Source organism: Drosophila eugracilis, unplaced genomic scaffold (assembly GCF_018153835.1).
Source record: "Drosophila eugracilis isolate 14026-0451.02 unplaced genomic scaffold, ASM1815383v1 contig_764, whole genome shotgun sequence".
NCBI lineage: Eukaryota > Metazoa > Arthropoda > Insecta > Diptera > Drosophilidae > Drosophila > Drosophila eugracilis.
Window position 1 is genome coordinate 55326 of NW_024573661.1, and position 14827 is coordinate 70152.

The following is a 14827-nucleotide window of genomic DNA, read 5'->3' on the forward strand; positions in this document are numbered from 1 at the left end:
TAGCCGTTAATATTTTTTTTCCCAAAAATTGTTTGCAAAATGCTATTTGTGTTTTTTTATATTTAAATTGTTAATTTTAAAGTAATGAGAAACTTATAAGAATTCTAGTTTTTTCACCGAAAATCTATCTAAACATTCAATTTTGTTAGGTTCGTCTTACCCAATCTTCACTGTCCACATTACTGTAATAACGCTTTTGAAGCCAAGTAACGTCGATCTCTATCCAATGAAAGTTTAAAATGGCGCATCAAAACAGTACTACTTTAATTTTTGCTGAGATGAGTGTGTGCGACAGTCCAAATAAAAATTCTAAGCTTGACAAAAAGTCTCTGACGCCTTTTAAAAGGTGGCGCCGCAAAAATTGGAAACAGGAGACGTCCTACAAGGTGATATAACGGCCCTCACCTCATTTGATGACCTAAACCCATTTTCTAATCCAAGCAGAGTGATACAAGTAAGAATCAAGAAGTTTCCTATTTGGGGGAAAGGTTTATACCCAATCGGTTTGACCGAGCGAATCTGGAACTCAACCTAAAGTATATTGGCATACGGGAGGAACGGGATATACTCACGGTGAGACCATGTCTTCTGACTTGATATTTGAAATCCCATATTTGATAACATTTTTAGGGTGAGACATTGACAGCCAGCTATTGGCGTCAGAGCAGCTTTAAAGCCAACATTAACCGGACCTTTGGGATTCGGGAGAATCGTCTGCTTTATTTTAGCCGTCAGCAAGCAACCCAATCAAGGGTGGTGGAAAATGACTCCGCGGACTCGGATTGGCCATGCTGTCCCCGGGCCCGACCCTATGCCATTCAGAACGCCACACATGAAATGCCCGGTATCAACAGCCCTATTGACTACAACTTAATGGACTGGTCGTCAAGTGGAATGGTGGCTATGTCCTCTGGCCAGGACATTATGCTGTGGCGCAACTTGGACGAGAGCACCATGGTCTTTAGCGTCGAGTCGCCGACTTCCCTTAAGTACTCTCCAGATGGGAAGTATCTAGCCATCGGATGCATGGATAGGAACTATCCAGGTATAGAAACATTCTCCTCTGGATAATTACACCAACAACAGCTTGCCCTCCTATTTTATTGCAGTCTTGGACCTCTGGGAGGTGAGGTCACCAATGGAGTTTTTGGTCTCCTATCGCAAGTTGTTCGTCAAGTCCGTGGGCTGCGTGAGTTGCATTGAATGGTCCCACGATGGCAAGGAGCTCATTTGCGGCACCCAGTGCGGAGTGATCGTCGTGCTGAACATGCCCAAATTAAGGACTGTGATGCAAATAAACGAGCACCTAAAAAAGGTAAACAAAATCAAGTTCTCACCAACCCGAAAGTATATTGCATCCAGCGATACGGATGGCCAAATTTGCATCTTTGATGCTACGAATAAGCTTCGCATGCTTGCGCTAGATGGCAAATCAACATGTTTTGACTGGCATCCCTGGACCGGTGAGGACTTGGCTCTTGGTAAGTCTGTAGCAGCCATATGTTTGTAAAATTAACAGAAATGTTTATGTCCATATTTAAAATGATTCCAGTATCAATATGATCAATATGATAAAGAAATATTTATTTATAATTGGAAGTTTTGTTATAAACTGTTACAAATTTTAATTATTATGAACTGGATACAAAAAAAATAATCCAAATTATTAATACAAATACATATGTATGTAACGACTTTTCTCTGCAGCGGAGCGGAGTCCCGCCACTATTTTTATTTTCAACATACCGCGGAGGCAATGTATGGCTTCTTACAAGCGCAGAGACGACAGGATAATTATAAAGACCATCACATTTAGCAAGATTACTGGCGAGTTGCTGGTCAACATTATTCGGCTGGGTATAGACTTTTCTAAAATGTTCATATCATCGCTTAAAAATAAGTTACTTTTGACAGACGATTCGGACTTTGCTATGTGCGAAATTCTGGTGCTAGCCTCTTTAAACCGCGTTGTAGACTTGTTGACTCATCAGGATCGCGGCACTTTGTTCCTCATGTGGAATCCGGATGGAACGAGCATTGCTACCAGCGGCCTAGATGACACCTTTTCGTTGTGGAACTTTTTCCCCACCCACAAGCGTAAGGCTATACTCGGAAAACAGGAGCAGAAGGTTAAGGATAAGAATAGCTCCTTGAGCCTATACAAAGCAATTCGGTGATTTCATATTTAAAATATATTTTCATGTTATTATGGTTAGTCTTTAATTTAATCCAATTGTGCTTTTCATTATTTATTCAATTCATATTCCTTCCATAAAAATTCCATTAGATTTAACTTAGTTGTGTTGTTTTACTCTAAAATGAACATAAGAAAATGGGCCTCTCCATCCAAACTGAAGGTATGAAAGTAAAATTCCATTGTTCAACATGGTTACAGCATTGAAATTTAGTAACTAATCACTAGGCTAGAGGTTTGTAATAAAGATTTTCATAGAATCGCTGGCATCCTTCGTTTAATATTCGCTCTGCTTGGGTCTTGATTGAGCTATCTGGGATTGCCCCTCCTGCTGGAAAAGATACTCCGCACATGCCTCGGCTTCTAGGCGACGTTTCTGCAGAAGATGGGGTTTGATGACAATACGATGAGTGGTGTATACAAGGACGGTGGATCCGATGCCAATGGCCATCAGACCGACAGTCGTTGTGGCGAATCGTTTGAAGCCGTTAATGAAACTCATCTATTAGTGAGAAGAGATTAAAATGGTTTAATCTAGGATACGAAGAATAGTTAAATATTTTCCAACTTTGTGGTCCCACTAGTCTCAGTTGCTCCTGCTGCGCCACTCTCAGTTTTCTTATCGTTCTTGTACTTCAAAATCAGTGGCTGCCAAATGTAAATACCGCCCAACACCCCAATGGCTGTGACCACCATCAATTGCGGAACTGTGACACCTCTCGGACGACGAATTTGCATGGCACGTGCGTAATTGGGCTGTTTATTTACTATTTCACATTAAATGCACAAGTTTTCGTTACCGGCTGCTGTTACATCAACGCACCATGATATTTGAGTTTAGAACAGCTGTTATCTATCGGTTACCAACACTGTTTTTTGCTTTATATCAGAGTTGCCAGATGATTCCTAGCAGACTTAACTTATAAGAAATTCAAATTTTTTAATACTACTTATCTTTTTTAAGTCAACTTATTGATGTTATTGGTGTGGGGTTCTGCCAGGGAACTTAAAGAAACTGTGACATTTTAGAAAAGACATTTGCTAACTCCCTTTTTCATAAGATGGGCAAACTCATTTAATTAAATTCTAGTATTAAACACAAATGGCGAAAAACGAATACAAGCGGAAATACTGATCATCTATATGATTTTTTTAAAATCTATAAGATATATATGTACGTATGAAATTGATTAATAGTTTTTAGAGGCATTTCCTTATTCATTTTAAATAAATTATTCTTAAATTTACACCAGTAAAAAATTAATGTTTAACCTATTAACTACTGTTGCATTTTCGAAAATGGCATATAAAATACAAAATTAGAGGTTCATTATATGACAAGAGGGAAGTAGGCAGAAATGTTTGTCGTTCCAATATTATTCACTTAAAACTGCTTAAAAAATTAAAAACATGAGTAGTTTTCTCGTTTATCCATTAATATTACTCCCCCAGATAATGACGTATACCGTCCATCTTCACTTTGGGAGTCCCAACAAAAACCAAACACGCGCAACCACACCGACACCAAAGTCAACAGCGACGCGAGCAGCGCATCAGCAATAGAGGGAAGGCGGGAGCGGCTTGAAGCTGGTTTTTAAAATGGCCAGTGCGCTCAGACCTCCAGTCACTCTCAGTTGGAACGCCGCGTCAAACGGTTATCGCTCGTTCCCCGGCGCTACCTCGCCTCTCGCCCCCACCGAACCCCGCATTTAACAGTTGTTTTGCTGCGAATAAGAAGCGGAAGGCAGACGCCAGAAGAAGATCGAGACATAGAAGCAGGGGATAACACAGACGATAAAGATGGGCGGAAATTTGGCAGTGTTGCTGTTGTCGCTGCTCTTAAGTGCGTTTTCCACCGGCAATGGAAACTCCATACCGACAACGACGACGCCTCAGGGCGTATTTGAAACCCGCACGGATAAGCTGCCCGGTGGAGCTTCGTCTCTGCCCACAGGGGGTAGCAGGTGCCTACGACGACATAGACACCTTTGTGCCCTTCAGGAGTGATTCGCACGATCCCTTCTCGTGGCACCTACTCAAAACGGTGCTCCAAAACGAGACGGCCGCTAAGAACGTAATCATCTCACCGTTTTCCGTTAAATTGGTCCTGGCCCTACTGGCTGAGGCTGCCGGAGCAGGAACCCAGACACAAGTGGAGCTGGCCAACACACAGACGGACATCCGATCGCAAAACAACGTCCGGGAATTCTACCGCAAGACCCTAAACTCTTTCAAAAAGGAGAACCAGCTCCATGAGACGCTCAGCGTGCGCACCAAGCTTTTTACCGATAGCTTTATCGAGACCCAGCAAAAATTCACGGCGACTCTTAAACATTTTTACGACAGCGAAGTGGAAGCCCTGGACTTCACCAATCCGGAGGCGGCTGCTGATGCCATCAATGCCTGGGCCGCCAACATCACACAAGGGCAGACTTCGACAATTAGTGGCTCCAGACAACGTGCGTAGCAGCGTGATGCTGCTGACTAATCTTATATACTTCAATGGTCTGTGGCGCCGGCAGTTCGCCAACACATTCCGAGGTCCGTTTTTCCGCAGCAAAGAAGACAACTCGCAGGCGGAGTACATGGAGCAGACCGATTACTTCTACTACACCAACTCAGAGAAGCTGAAGGCACAAATCCTGCGTCTACCTTATAAGGGCAAGAACTCCATGTTTGTGCTGCTGCCTTATGATTTAAATGGCATCCAGGAATTGGTCCACAACCTAGAAAACGACGAGCTCAAGGGCGCCCAGTGGGCCATGGACGAAGTGAAAGTGAAGGTGACGCTGCCTAAGTTTCACTTTGACTACCAGCAGAACCTCAAGGAGACACTGCGCAGCCTGGGCGTGCGTGAAATCTTCGAGGATAGTGCTTCACTACCGGGACTAACCCGCGGAGCCGATGTCGCCGGCAAGGTTAAGGTCTCCAACATTTTGCAGAAGGCCGGAATTATTGTCAACGAGAAGGGAACCGAGGCCTACGCTGCAACAGTCGTGGAAATCGAGAACAAGTTCGGCGGTAGCACCACCATCGAGGAATTTAACGTGAACCGGCCGTTTGTATTCTTTATCGAGGAGGAGTCCACTGGGAACATACTGTTTGCCGGAAAAGTACACACTCCCACTAACTAAGCCACTCAGACGGTTTTATCTTTAAATATGCAATAAAAATACAAACAAATCCGAGTCGATGGTCCACTTTTCTATCCGGCAACAAAAGATAGTGCAAAGCAGGGATTTTATATTTTGTACCACTTATCAGAATTAAATTAGGTTTGTGGGAGTTCTGTTTTGATCACAAATATTTAAAAAATCTTGTAAAAATTTTCAAAGCCTTCTTTCTTCTTCTCAATATATTGCCAGTAAAACGGTAATATTTTCCATATCAGAAGCCTGAGACGTGCTCTTTACCCTCGTTTGGTGCCCATCCGCAACAACAAAATCTCTCCTCACCCATTTGGATCCCATCTTAGCTACATTCCAATTGCTGATAAAGCAGCACTTCCAGTCTGTCATTTAAAGTTTGTTTTTATATTTTATTTCTCGCCTCAGGCGTACCTTGAACAATTTAAAGCAAAAGCCCGCAATCAAGCTAGATGCAAATACCTTCTGACTCTGGGAATGTCCCACGTACGTAACATTGGCAATATCCAATGGGGAGATCGATGGGTAACCGCTTGCGCACATAGTCAGCGTCAAATAGAACCCATGAGTCAGGGGACTGAGATGTTGTTTGGGTGGAAAATCTGAAGTTTGTTTGGCAAATTAAAAAAATTCTGATTGCTGATGTTTTGCACAAACAAGGAAGGAACTTATGCTCAGAGACGGGGACTTCGGGAATTTATATTTGGTAAAGTTTTTAAGTCTTCTAATTTAATGTATAATATCTTGTTTTTCTAATTAAAGCCATTCCTATTCTTATTGGTAGCAACACTATTAAGTTTGAGAGATATTTGTTTTTTAGTAATATAGGATTAATATGAACCCAAATTAAAGAATCAAAATTCTTAATATTAAAAAACAAAAAATTCGAATAAATTGCAATAGAGAAAAATATAAGTGATGAAAATATGATTTTAAGCATTAAAAAAACTATTCTTATTTATTTTTGGCTATGGGCAGCAATTAAGTATTTAAGTATACAAAAAGATAACCCATTAAATAAAAAAAACTGTTGTGAATTTGAAATGGTTATTGTTTTTAATGTTTTCCCTATACATATATTCGACCTATTTTATCTTTCTGACGCGATATTACACCCAGCACATCCTTGAAGACCCGTTCAATTGTCGATATGAACAGGCTTTAAGCTTCGAGACGTGTTCGAACGTATCGGTGACGTGATAACAAAGTGTGCAATGTTTGCAATCATGAAAACCAGTTTATAAATAATACGTGAAAGTGCTCATTAAAGTGAATATTTGCTCTGCTTTCGAGAAATGAGACTGAGAAATGACTGTCTGACTCAGACAGGAGATAAATCCAAGAAAAGGGGGCCGTAAAGACTTATTTAATATTGCCTTAAATATTATAACTTGTAAGTTATGTTTTTAAAATTTTCGCAAATAATTTGTTCAGTTTTCCTCTTTTATAATTTGGGTCCAGCTTACAAAGTGCATAAGACCAGGTGTTCTATTAAGGTGTTCTATTGAGATAGATACAAGTTTAAAGATTAATAACTTATTACAAGATTATTTGAAGCCACTTTTCTTTTAACATTCCTCTTATCTATCCCCAAATCGTACTCATAAAATCCAAGCTATTAATAGGACTTATAAATTCAATTATATAGTGACTTACCTCCCCCATTGGGCAACATTGCAATAGATGGTTGAGCCTGCATTTGAGACTTGCTGAAACTGGTACCGCCGCCCGAGTTATTCTGATGGCGCATATGATGTTGCGGCTGCTGAGGATGTTGTTGCTGTGACTGTTGATGGTTTTGCTTATATTGCGTTGAAAAGTGCGGTTGGTTGGACTCAAAAGTTTGGAAATTTTGGTTCTCAGAGAACCGTAAGTGGGTATCTGCAATCGGACGACGATTGTTCGTGTTCGATTGGTGCTGCTGTCCAACCATTAAAGGTACAGTAGCATGATTGTTTCCACTGCCAGAGATCAAGGCCTGGAGAAGAGCATTTGAGGTGACATCCGATCGACCATGACGTTGCTGACCACGGCTTAGTTGAGGCTGCTGTATCTGATGTTTGCCACCCCCATTTATTAATTTAGAGGTCTGCTCCTCCATTTTGCGCTTCATCACAGCATTTCGCATTATTACATTGGCATGGGCTTGCAAATCTTCCTGAGATAGTTGCTGCGGTAACTGTGCCTGTGGATTCACCTGTGGCTGTTGTCTAGCGGCCAGTGTCTGCTGCACAATAGCTAAATTGTGAAGATTCTGCAGCTGGCTGGCAATAACCGTGCTTGATAGCATATCCAACTGCTGTTTATGCTGCTGTTGCTGCTGCTGAGTGTTGGTGAACTGCAGCACAGCAGTGATGGCTTCACGATCCATCTCTGACAAGCGTGGGTTGGCCAACTGTACCAATAGTCCGTGCTTGGATATTTCCCCTAAAAGTAAGACGACAACTTTTTAATAGAAATAGTTCTTGATCTTAAACAACTTAATTTAAAGCCTACAAAAGATACTCTTCAAGAATGAAGAAATGCCTTTTATTGAACAGAAAAATTACAAATAGTTACCTTTAGTCAGACGCAGAAGGAGCAATTGTGTGTCGGCCCGTCCGAGGATAGCCTTTAGCTGCAGACCCGCCAAAAAAGCAGTTTGTTGTTGCTGCTGCTGTATGATAACGTGCTGCTTCTGTTGTTGCTGTTGATACTGTTGTTGCTGCATAATGAAGTTAGAAATGGCATCGTAGCCCACCGCTGGCGGTTGTTGCTTGGCCGCAGATAGTGACCCAATAAGCTTTTGGAAGTTATCAGACTGTTTGTTTGCAGGCTCGCTAGCAGTTGTCAGTGAGTTTCGACGCCATTTGGCCTCCAGCTGCTCAACCGACGGCATTTGGCTAATAAGGCTTGGCGCCTTCGGCTGCTCCGGATTATTGCCATGACCCTGGTTCATGGCCTGCTTGAAAAACTCGTTCAGCGAAGACGATGAAGTGTTCCTCTCCCGCGCAAAGAATGACATGAATTTAGAATTGTTTGAATTCGGATTTGTTTGCTGCTGCATTTGCTGAGGCTGTGTTTGCGGCTGTTGCTGGTAATTTACATAATTACTATTCTCATAATTCTGTTGGCTTGGATTAAATTTGTCAAACTGAAACGATCGGGCACTACCAGAACGTTTTTCATCCTTTGGCAGTTGATGATCCGTGGCTTGTACCTTGTTCATGTTCTCCACATTCTGGTTATTATTTGTATCCTGCTTTGCCATGAATTTATTGCGACCCACAGGCTCCGAATGAGTCCATTTGTACTTATTTTGTTCCATCTGAAGACAGAAATGTTGAAGTATTTTTTTGGATTGAGTTACAAATCGAATTTACTCCACACTTACCTTATGCTTCGGTAGTTCCCTCTCTATTTCGTCAACTCCATGGTGTTTGTTTGCCTCCTTTAACATTTTCTCCTCGTCCTCGTCGAAACCACATAACTCAATGGTATCCAACCTTGAGGTGGGACCACAGCTGAACCACTCCGGCTCTTCATTCTGGTTCCTGTACCGCCGGTGGTGCCGATCTTCTGAGTCCCTAGACTTAGGTTTTGACACAACCAGGAACCCGGACATAACACGCTTCACATAGTTCTCGTTGGCGCGGCTCAGATCTTCACTGGACTCATTCGACTGCAACGTGTCGTTCTCGGAGCGATTATTAGACATCCCCATTACAGGAGTGTTAGGTCGCCCTTGCGGCTGGCTACTGATCTCCCCGTTGTCGAAAAACTGCAGGACCGTCATGTTGCCGTTGTTCTGGTGTTTCGAATTTACCTCTTCCGTCTGGTGTTTGCCACTGTGGTACGAAAAGTATTCGCCTTCATTGTAGCCCCACTTGGAATGATTAAAACGACCGCTTCCAATGCGTCTTTGGTTTACAATTGCAGGATCCTAAAATAATGTAATCAAATGCATAATTAAAACAATAGATGAGGGGTTAACAACTGTCTTTGATAATGAATTGTTATTCTTAATATTGACATATTCTAATACAATCAGATATTAAATTATTTTTTGTTACTTTGACTGTTTTATTTTATATTTTTATTAATTTTAATTTAAAATTTCATCTTAACTTATTTCCCTTTAACTAAGCCTAGGTTAAAAGTTCAAGATAAACAAATTTTTTTTTAAAACCCTAAATAAATCTAGTCTTTATCTTATTTAAGGTAAGAAATACACGGTTACTATTAAAACTAAGATCACAGAATCTCAATAAATATTACCGCTATTAATTGTCGGATCTATGTACATATGACATAATAAAGTTAGGCAAAGAACAGACAAAAAGGAAGGAGAAAAAGATTGGCAAACAAAACAATAGATTCAGTAAGTCCATTCTATTCCATAAAAAATTCTTAAAATATTATACATATGAAAGCTTTGAAACTTCCACCTTTATGGGCATATTATCGACTAATTCACATCTCTAAGGGCTAGCTTCAGTAGTACGCACACACAAATAGAAGCTCACATAAATAACCCAGCCATATCAGCATGGCCGGAGTGAGTGGGAGAGATAAAGCTTATAAAAACAGTTCTACAAAAAGGCAGAATGCGTGCTAAACTAAACGGCCGCCGGCGAGCGAGAGCAAAAGAGCGGGAGCTGAGCGAACAGAGCTGAATGCAAGGGAAAACGCGCGCTCGTCATTACAAACACAAGTACTGGATTTGGAATTGGAATAAGAATCAGAATAGGAATAGCAATAGCAGCCGTAATCGCAACGCGGCAGGTTGACATTGCGCTTGTCCCGTGAATTTGGTCGTAAGCGGAGCAGCGACCATTACTGTAAACAGTAATCATAATTCGATCGCAGTGATACGAGCCGCCAGACACGATGCAGTTTGTTGCCAGTGGTAGGTGGAGCGGTCAGCTCGAAAAGGACAGAAAAAATAAAGCCACGAAGCTGTGGCAGCAATATAGTTTAGGACTAGACAATTAGATTTACTTATTAATATTTTTTATAAAACGTAAAAGTTAAATACTTTTTCAGTATTTAGTATTTAGTGTTCGTTAAATCCTAACTTAATATAATCTTATTTGAGAATATACATATTTAATATATTTAAAGCTGACAATAACAATAAATGAATCGCATTCCACAGAACACCCTCATCGAAGATTTAATCCATTGACCGGACAATGGGTCCTAGTGTGCCCACATCGAACACAGCGCCCTTGGTCGGGTCAACAGGAGAACCCACAGAAGAACGAACTTCCCGAATTCGATCCCACCAATCCCCTTTGTCCTGGAGTTACCCGACCCAATGGAATCGTATGTGTTAATAAGTTGTGTTGTCTTTTGCAATGATCTATCATACATATATACAATGACTAGGAAACTCCTGCCTACGACAGCACCTATGTGTTCGAAAATGACTTTCCGGCCCTGGTGGAGGTAGTGCCCGTTCCTCCCAACAGCGATGATCCCCTGTTCCAGATAGCACCCGCCCGTGGCAACTGCCGAGTGATGTGCTTCCACCCCAAATCGAATCTCACGTTGCCCACGATGAGTGCAGCGGAAATTGTCGTTGTTATCGACGAGTAAGTTAAGGATTTATGGCTTATATCAGAAAATGCCAGTGATAAACCCAATTTTATCTCAATGCCTATCTAGGTGGATCAGTCAATTCAACGAGCTGAGTGCCAAGTATGCCTGGGTGCAGATATTTGAGAACAAAGGAGCTGCTATGGGCTGCTCCAATCCGCATCCGCATTGTCAGATCTGGTCGTGTTCGTTTCTGCCCACGGAGCCACAACTGAAACAGGAACGTCTCCGTGCGTACTACGCCACCCATGAGCGACCGATGCTGGCAGACTATGTAGAGCGGGAGCTGCAGCGCCAGGAGCGGATCGTAATCGAAAATGCCGACTGGCTGGTGGTTGTACCCTTTTGGGCCACTTGGCCCTTTGAAACTATGCTTATCTCGCGCAACAACAATAAGCGGATTAATGATCTGACACTGGAACAGCGAAAGAACCTGGCGGTGACTATTAAGGAGTTGACCACAAAGTATGACAACCTATTCCAGTGTTCGTTTCCCTACTCGATGGGCTGGCACGGGGCACCGACTGGTCCGGAACATGCCCACGCATCCAGTGCCCACTGGACTCTTCACGCTATATACTATCCGCCGCTGCTGCGATCGGCCACAGTGCGCAAGTTCATGGTGGGATTTGAGCTGCTGGCCATGGCGCAACGTGATTTAACTCCCGAGCAGGCGGCCCAAAGGTTACGGGAAGTGGACGGAAAATGCCATTACCTGGAGAAGTGATTTCGTTTAAGCTAACTTACAAAATCACCGCCAGCTGTTAAGATGTTGGGAATTGGTATACAATTTAATAAAACTGATTAGTCAAATACGTTGGGAAGTTAGTGTTTGTAAAGATCGACTGTAGTAATCATTTACTTGCAATCTCTTGCTAGTTTTACAATAGTGATTCGACTGGAGGGAGGGTCGGGAAAATGATCAGCATGATTGGCAACGACCCCTGGAGGTCATTCATTGCAATCATTGATTTATCAGATAAGCTGTGGAATAGTGCGACTTTGTGTTACCTAATGCACAGTATGAGTCAAAACAATACTTCGCCTAATGAACCGTTTAAAAATAAAAAAAAATACAAGTTTGTGAAAAAACTTTAGCTACATTTAGTCCTAAGATATTAGTTCAGGTTTTTTTTAATTTAAACATATTCAAATTATATAGTGAACCAATAAAATATAAGAAATAGCACATATTGTTGCTTTCTTTTTCAATTCTAAATCGGAAAAGTCCAAAACTCAAGAAACTCTATAAGACCAGATATCAAACTTGACTAGACTAGACTCACTTAATTTAAATAGGAATGAAATCTACGTAAATAGGGACAATAAGTTGCTCACCTGGAACTCTGTTTGTGGCTGAGGCGGTTGGCTCTGGATGATAGACTCATCACTGATTAACTGCGGCTTGTTTTTGTTTTTGTAGAATGCCGGCATACACTCATTGTTGTTCATATTGGAGTTGTTGGTGCTGGAGCGAGTCCGGAACCTTGTGCCGTCCGAGGTGCGCCAGAGATTCATGCGGCGAAGCCGACCCTCCAACTCAATGTCATCGCATGTGGCGATGCGGGGCATGACAAAACTTTCCTTCGACCTATGCATAAGAGCATTTAACATGCCGCTGCGAATATCCAGCAGGTGGGAGCGCGTATAGTTTTTGACCGGCTTGCTACTGACCATTGGAGTGTTAGTAGCGCGAACCGCCTTTGGAGCCCGCAGATTTCCTGGCTTGTGCGAACCCGTGCTAAGAGGACGTTTCTGCTGCAACTGACAAGACTGTTGATCCAGCATGTTGTCCTTGTTAATGAGTTGCTTTTTTGGAGATTCGTTCTCCAGATCACAGCTAACGGCCGTGCAGGACAACATACTGGTGGGCTGGGTGTAGGGCGTAGATGCCCGTGCCGAAAGCACTTGGAGCGCCAAGCCTTCGTCCTCGTGCGTCTGTTTCAAGGACCCATGCATCGGAATTGCTTCCCGGGAAATGGCTGAAAGGATTCGATTCCGCTTGGCAAGCAGTTGAACTATTTTAAAATGCCTCTCCAGCTCTACAATCACAGCTGGCTTTTTGATCATCGGGTGCAACATGACAGCCTTGGACTCGGAGGGCTCTCCTAGGCTGCTCGATTATTGTATCCGTGCTCGAACGCCTAGGTAACATTTCCATGGCCTCCACTTTTTTGTTTTTCATGGAACGAGAAGACTGTTTACCAAAATAAAAACAACATTTAAAAAGTGTCATAATGTCTGTATAAGAACCTGTCTATATACTTTGAAAAAATAATGTCTACTGTGACGATGAATTGTCGACAATGCAATAAATAAATTTGTTGGTGACATATTTATCACAACTGCTCAGGTTATAATAATATGTTTGTATGGATGTTTTGAGGGTAAGTAAGAAAATTAATTTTGAATGGGGCAAAATAAGTTAAATTGTTATCCATATACTCAAGTGCAAAAATAATTAATTTGATTTAATAACTATTCTTATTTAAAGCCTACTAACTGATATTTATATTTCTATATTAGTTTTTAAACAAAAAGTTAATATCGGAATGTTATTGTTACAAAAAAAATTATAGATATGTATTTTACCTTGATGTTTAAAGAAATCTGGCCAGTTTCATTGTCAACTGGTTTGATAAATAGATTGTTTAAATTATAACTAATTTCAAAAACTGGCTGGCTCTTTTTCTTATATTTTATTCCTATCAAGCAGCTGAATTACATAGCCGATCCAGGCAAGACTCTTGAAAAATAAATCAATTTAGACGTAATTGGGATTGCAACGTTAAGCTGAGAGTAATTCAAAAAAAGTTTCCAATTTTTAATTTATATTTTCTAAGGGGCTAGCCAATAGAGGAAATGCAATAATTAATCCGGGTGACCTACATATGTTACAAAATTAAAGGCGCATTATCGAAATTTTTTTCATAACCTAAAATTGCCGAGAAAAATACAGTTTATTTCATTTAAATATTCAATGGCAACTCACTTCGGGACTGGCCTTTTCCCTTTGCATCCGCTTGTTGGCCTCCAGCTTTGTAATGGCCTTTTCCAGCGCGTCCTTCAGCTTAAAGGCGGGCAGTTTTAGGTAGCCCAGGCCCGTGGACAGAAATGCATGGGCCGGAAGCGGGGGAGGGACGGGAGGCGCGCAGGGATCCTCCCACTTCTCAGAGTTGGTCTCGTCGTCGTCGTGCTCCAGATTAGCCATCAGAGCGGTAGGCTTGGCCACCGTCGGTGCCTGAACGGGAGTCGGGGGCGGCGGAGGGGGAGGGTACTCAAACTTGGACTTCTCAGCAGGCGTGAGCACCTCATCCTGTTGATCCTCGGCGGGAACCGAGAGCTGGTGTCGTGGGGCCTGATCTGGTGCACCCGCACTCGTTGTAATTTTTAGGGCGCCAGCGCCATTTTCTTGCCCAGCTTCAGCCATTTGCATTGCGCTTTCGCGGCATAAGTGGCCGCTTAATTCGGTCGCCTCTTCATTTAATGGGTCCATACTCACGTTAATTCAAGTTTTTTTGATTAAAAATTTAAAACGAACACTTCTGGTTGGGTTGAATATTCAAACTATGCAAAAGAAGAACGAAATCACGTTTAACAAAAGTTTGATCATAAGATCCGTTATTTGACTTCGGTTCGGTGAGTAAGCAGGACAGGAATACAGGAAAATACCGAAAGAATACCATAAGGAATGTTAGAAGAGAGAAGACACGATGATGTCCAGTGTTGATAGGCTCGTTAAAAAGAAAATGTACCAAAATATGAGCAGTATGGCTAATCTAGCCATTTTTTTTATTACCTTGACTAAATAGCTTTTCTCGGCATTTGGTAGATCCCTATTTTTTTTTTGAGGATTTAAAATTTAAACATCTTTAAGAAGATATACCCTATTACTTCAGACGTTACG

The 14827-nt window shown here is 41.8% G+C and overlaps 5 protein-coding genes across 6 annotated transcripts; 3 read left to right on the forward strand and 2 right to left on the reverse strand.

The window, feature by feature from the left end:
- Window positions 1-154: 154 nt before the first annotated feature.
- On the forward strand, window positions 155-2297 carry LOC108106930 (protein cortex). Its single transcript, XM_017214195.2, has 6 exons — window positions 155-386; window positions 445-573; window positions 631-1045; window positions 1110-1481; window positions 1708-1857; window positions 1915-2297. Exons 1-6 carry the CDS (start codon window positions 240-242, stop codon window positions 2175-2177), a joined length of 1476 nt encoding a protein of 491 aa, XP_017069684.2. The 5' UTR covers window positions 155-239; the 3' UTR covers window positions 2178-2297.
- Window positions 2237-3040, reverse strand: LOC108106934. Of its 2 annotated transcripts, none has more exons than XM_017214199.2 (2): window positions 2763-3040; window positions 2237-2696 (listed from the first exon to the last, which is right to left on the reverse strand). In XM_017214199.2, the coding sequence occupies exon 2, from the start codon at window positions 2694-2696 to the stop codon at window positions 2472-2474; it is 225 nt and encodes a 74-aa protein (XP_017069688.2). In that variant the 5' UTR covers window positions 2763-3040; the 3' UTR covers window positions 2237-2471. The 2 variants fall into 2 exon arrangements, with proteins under 2 accessions (XP_017069688.2, XP_041675495.1); XM_041819561.1 differs by having other exon boundaries at window positions 2995-3011.
- On the reverse strand, window positions 2593-14551 carry LOC108106926 (protein cup). The gene is given in 7 exon segments (XM_017214185.2): window positions 2593-2696; window positions 6997-7767; window positions 7900-8647; window positions 8714-9262; window positions 12259-13020; window positions 13022-13117; window positions 13913-14551. Coding segments are annotated over 7 exon segments (3444 nt in total). The 5' UTR covers window positions 14417-14551; the 3' UTR covers window positions 2593-2682.
- LOC108106931 (serine protease inhibitor 27A) lies at window positions 3803-5382 on the forward strand. The gene is given in 3 exon segments (XM_017214196.2): window positions 3803-4150; window positions 4152-4619; window positions 4621-5382. Coding segments are annotated over 3 exon segments (1332 nt in total). The 5' UTR covers window positions 3803-3994; the 3' UTR covers window positions 5329-5382.
- LOC108106932 (probable galactose-1-phosphate uridylyltransferase) lies at window positions 9939-11735 on the forward strand. The gene is made up of 4 exons (XM_017214197.2): window positions 9939-10228; window positions 10478-10647; window positions 10711-10916; window positions 10990-11735. Exons 1-4 carry the CDS (start codon window positions 10210-10212, stop codon window positions 11645-11647), a joined length of 1053 nt encoding a protein of 350 aa, XP_017069686.1. The 5' UTR covers window positions 9939-10209; the 3' UTR covers window positions 11648-11735.
- Window positions 14552-14827: the final 276 nt, after the last annotated feature.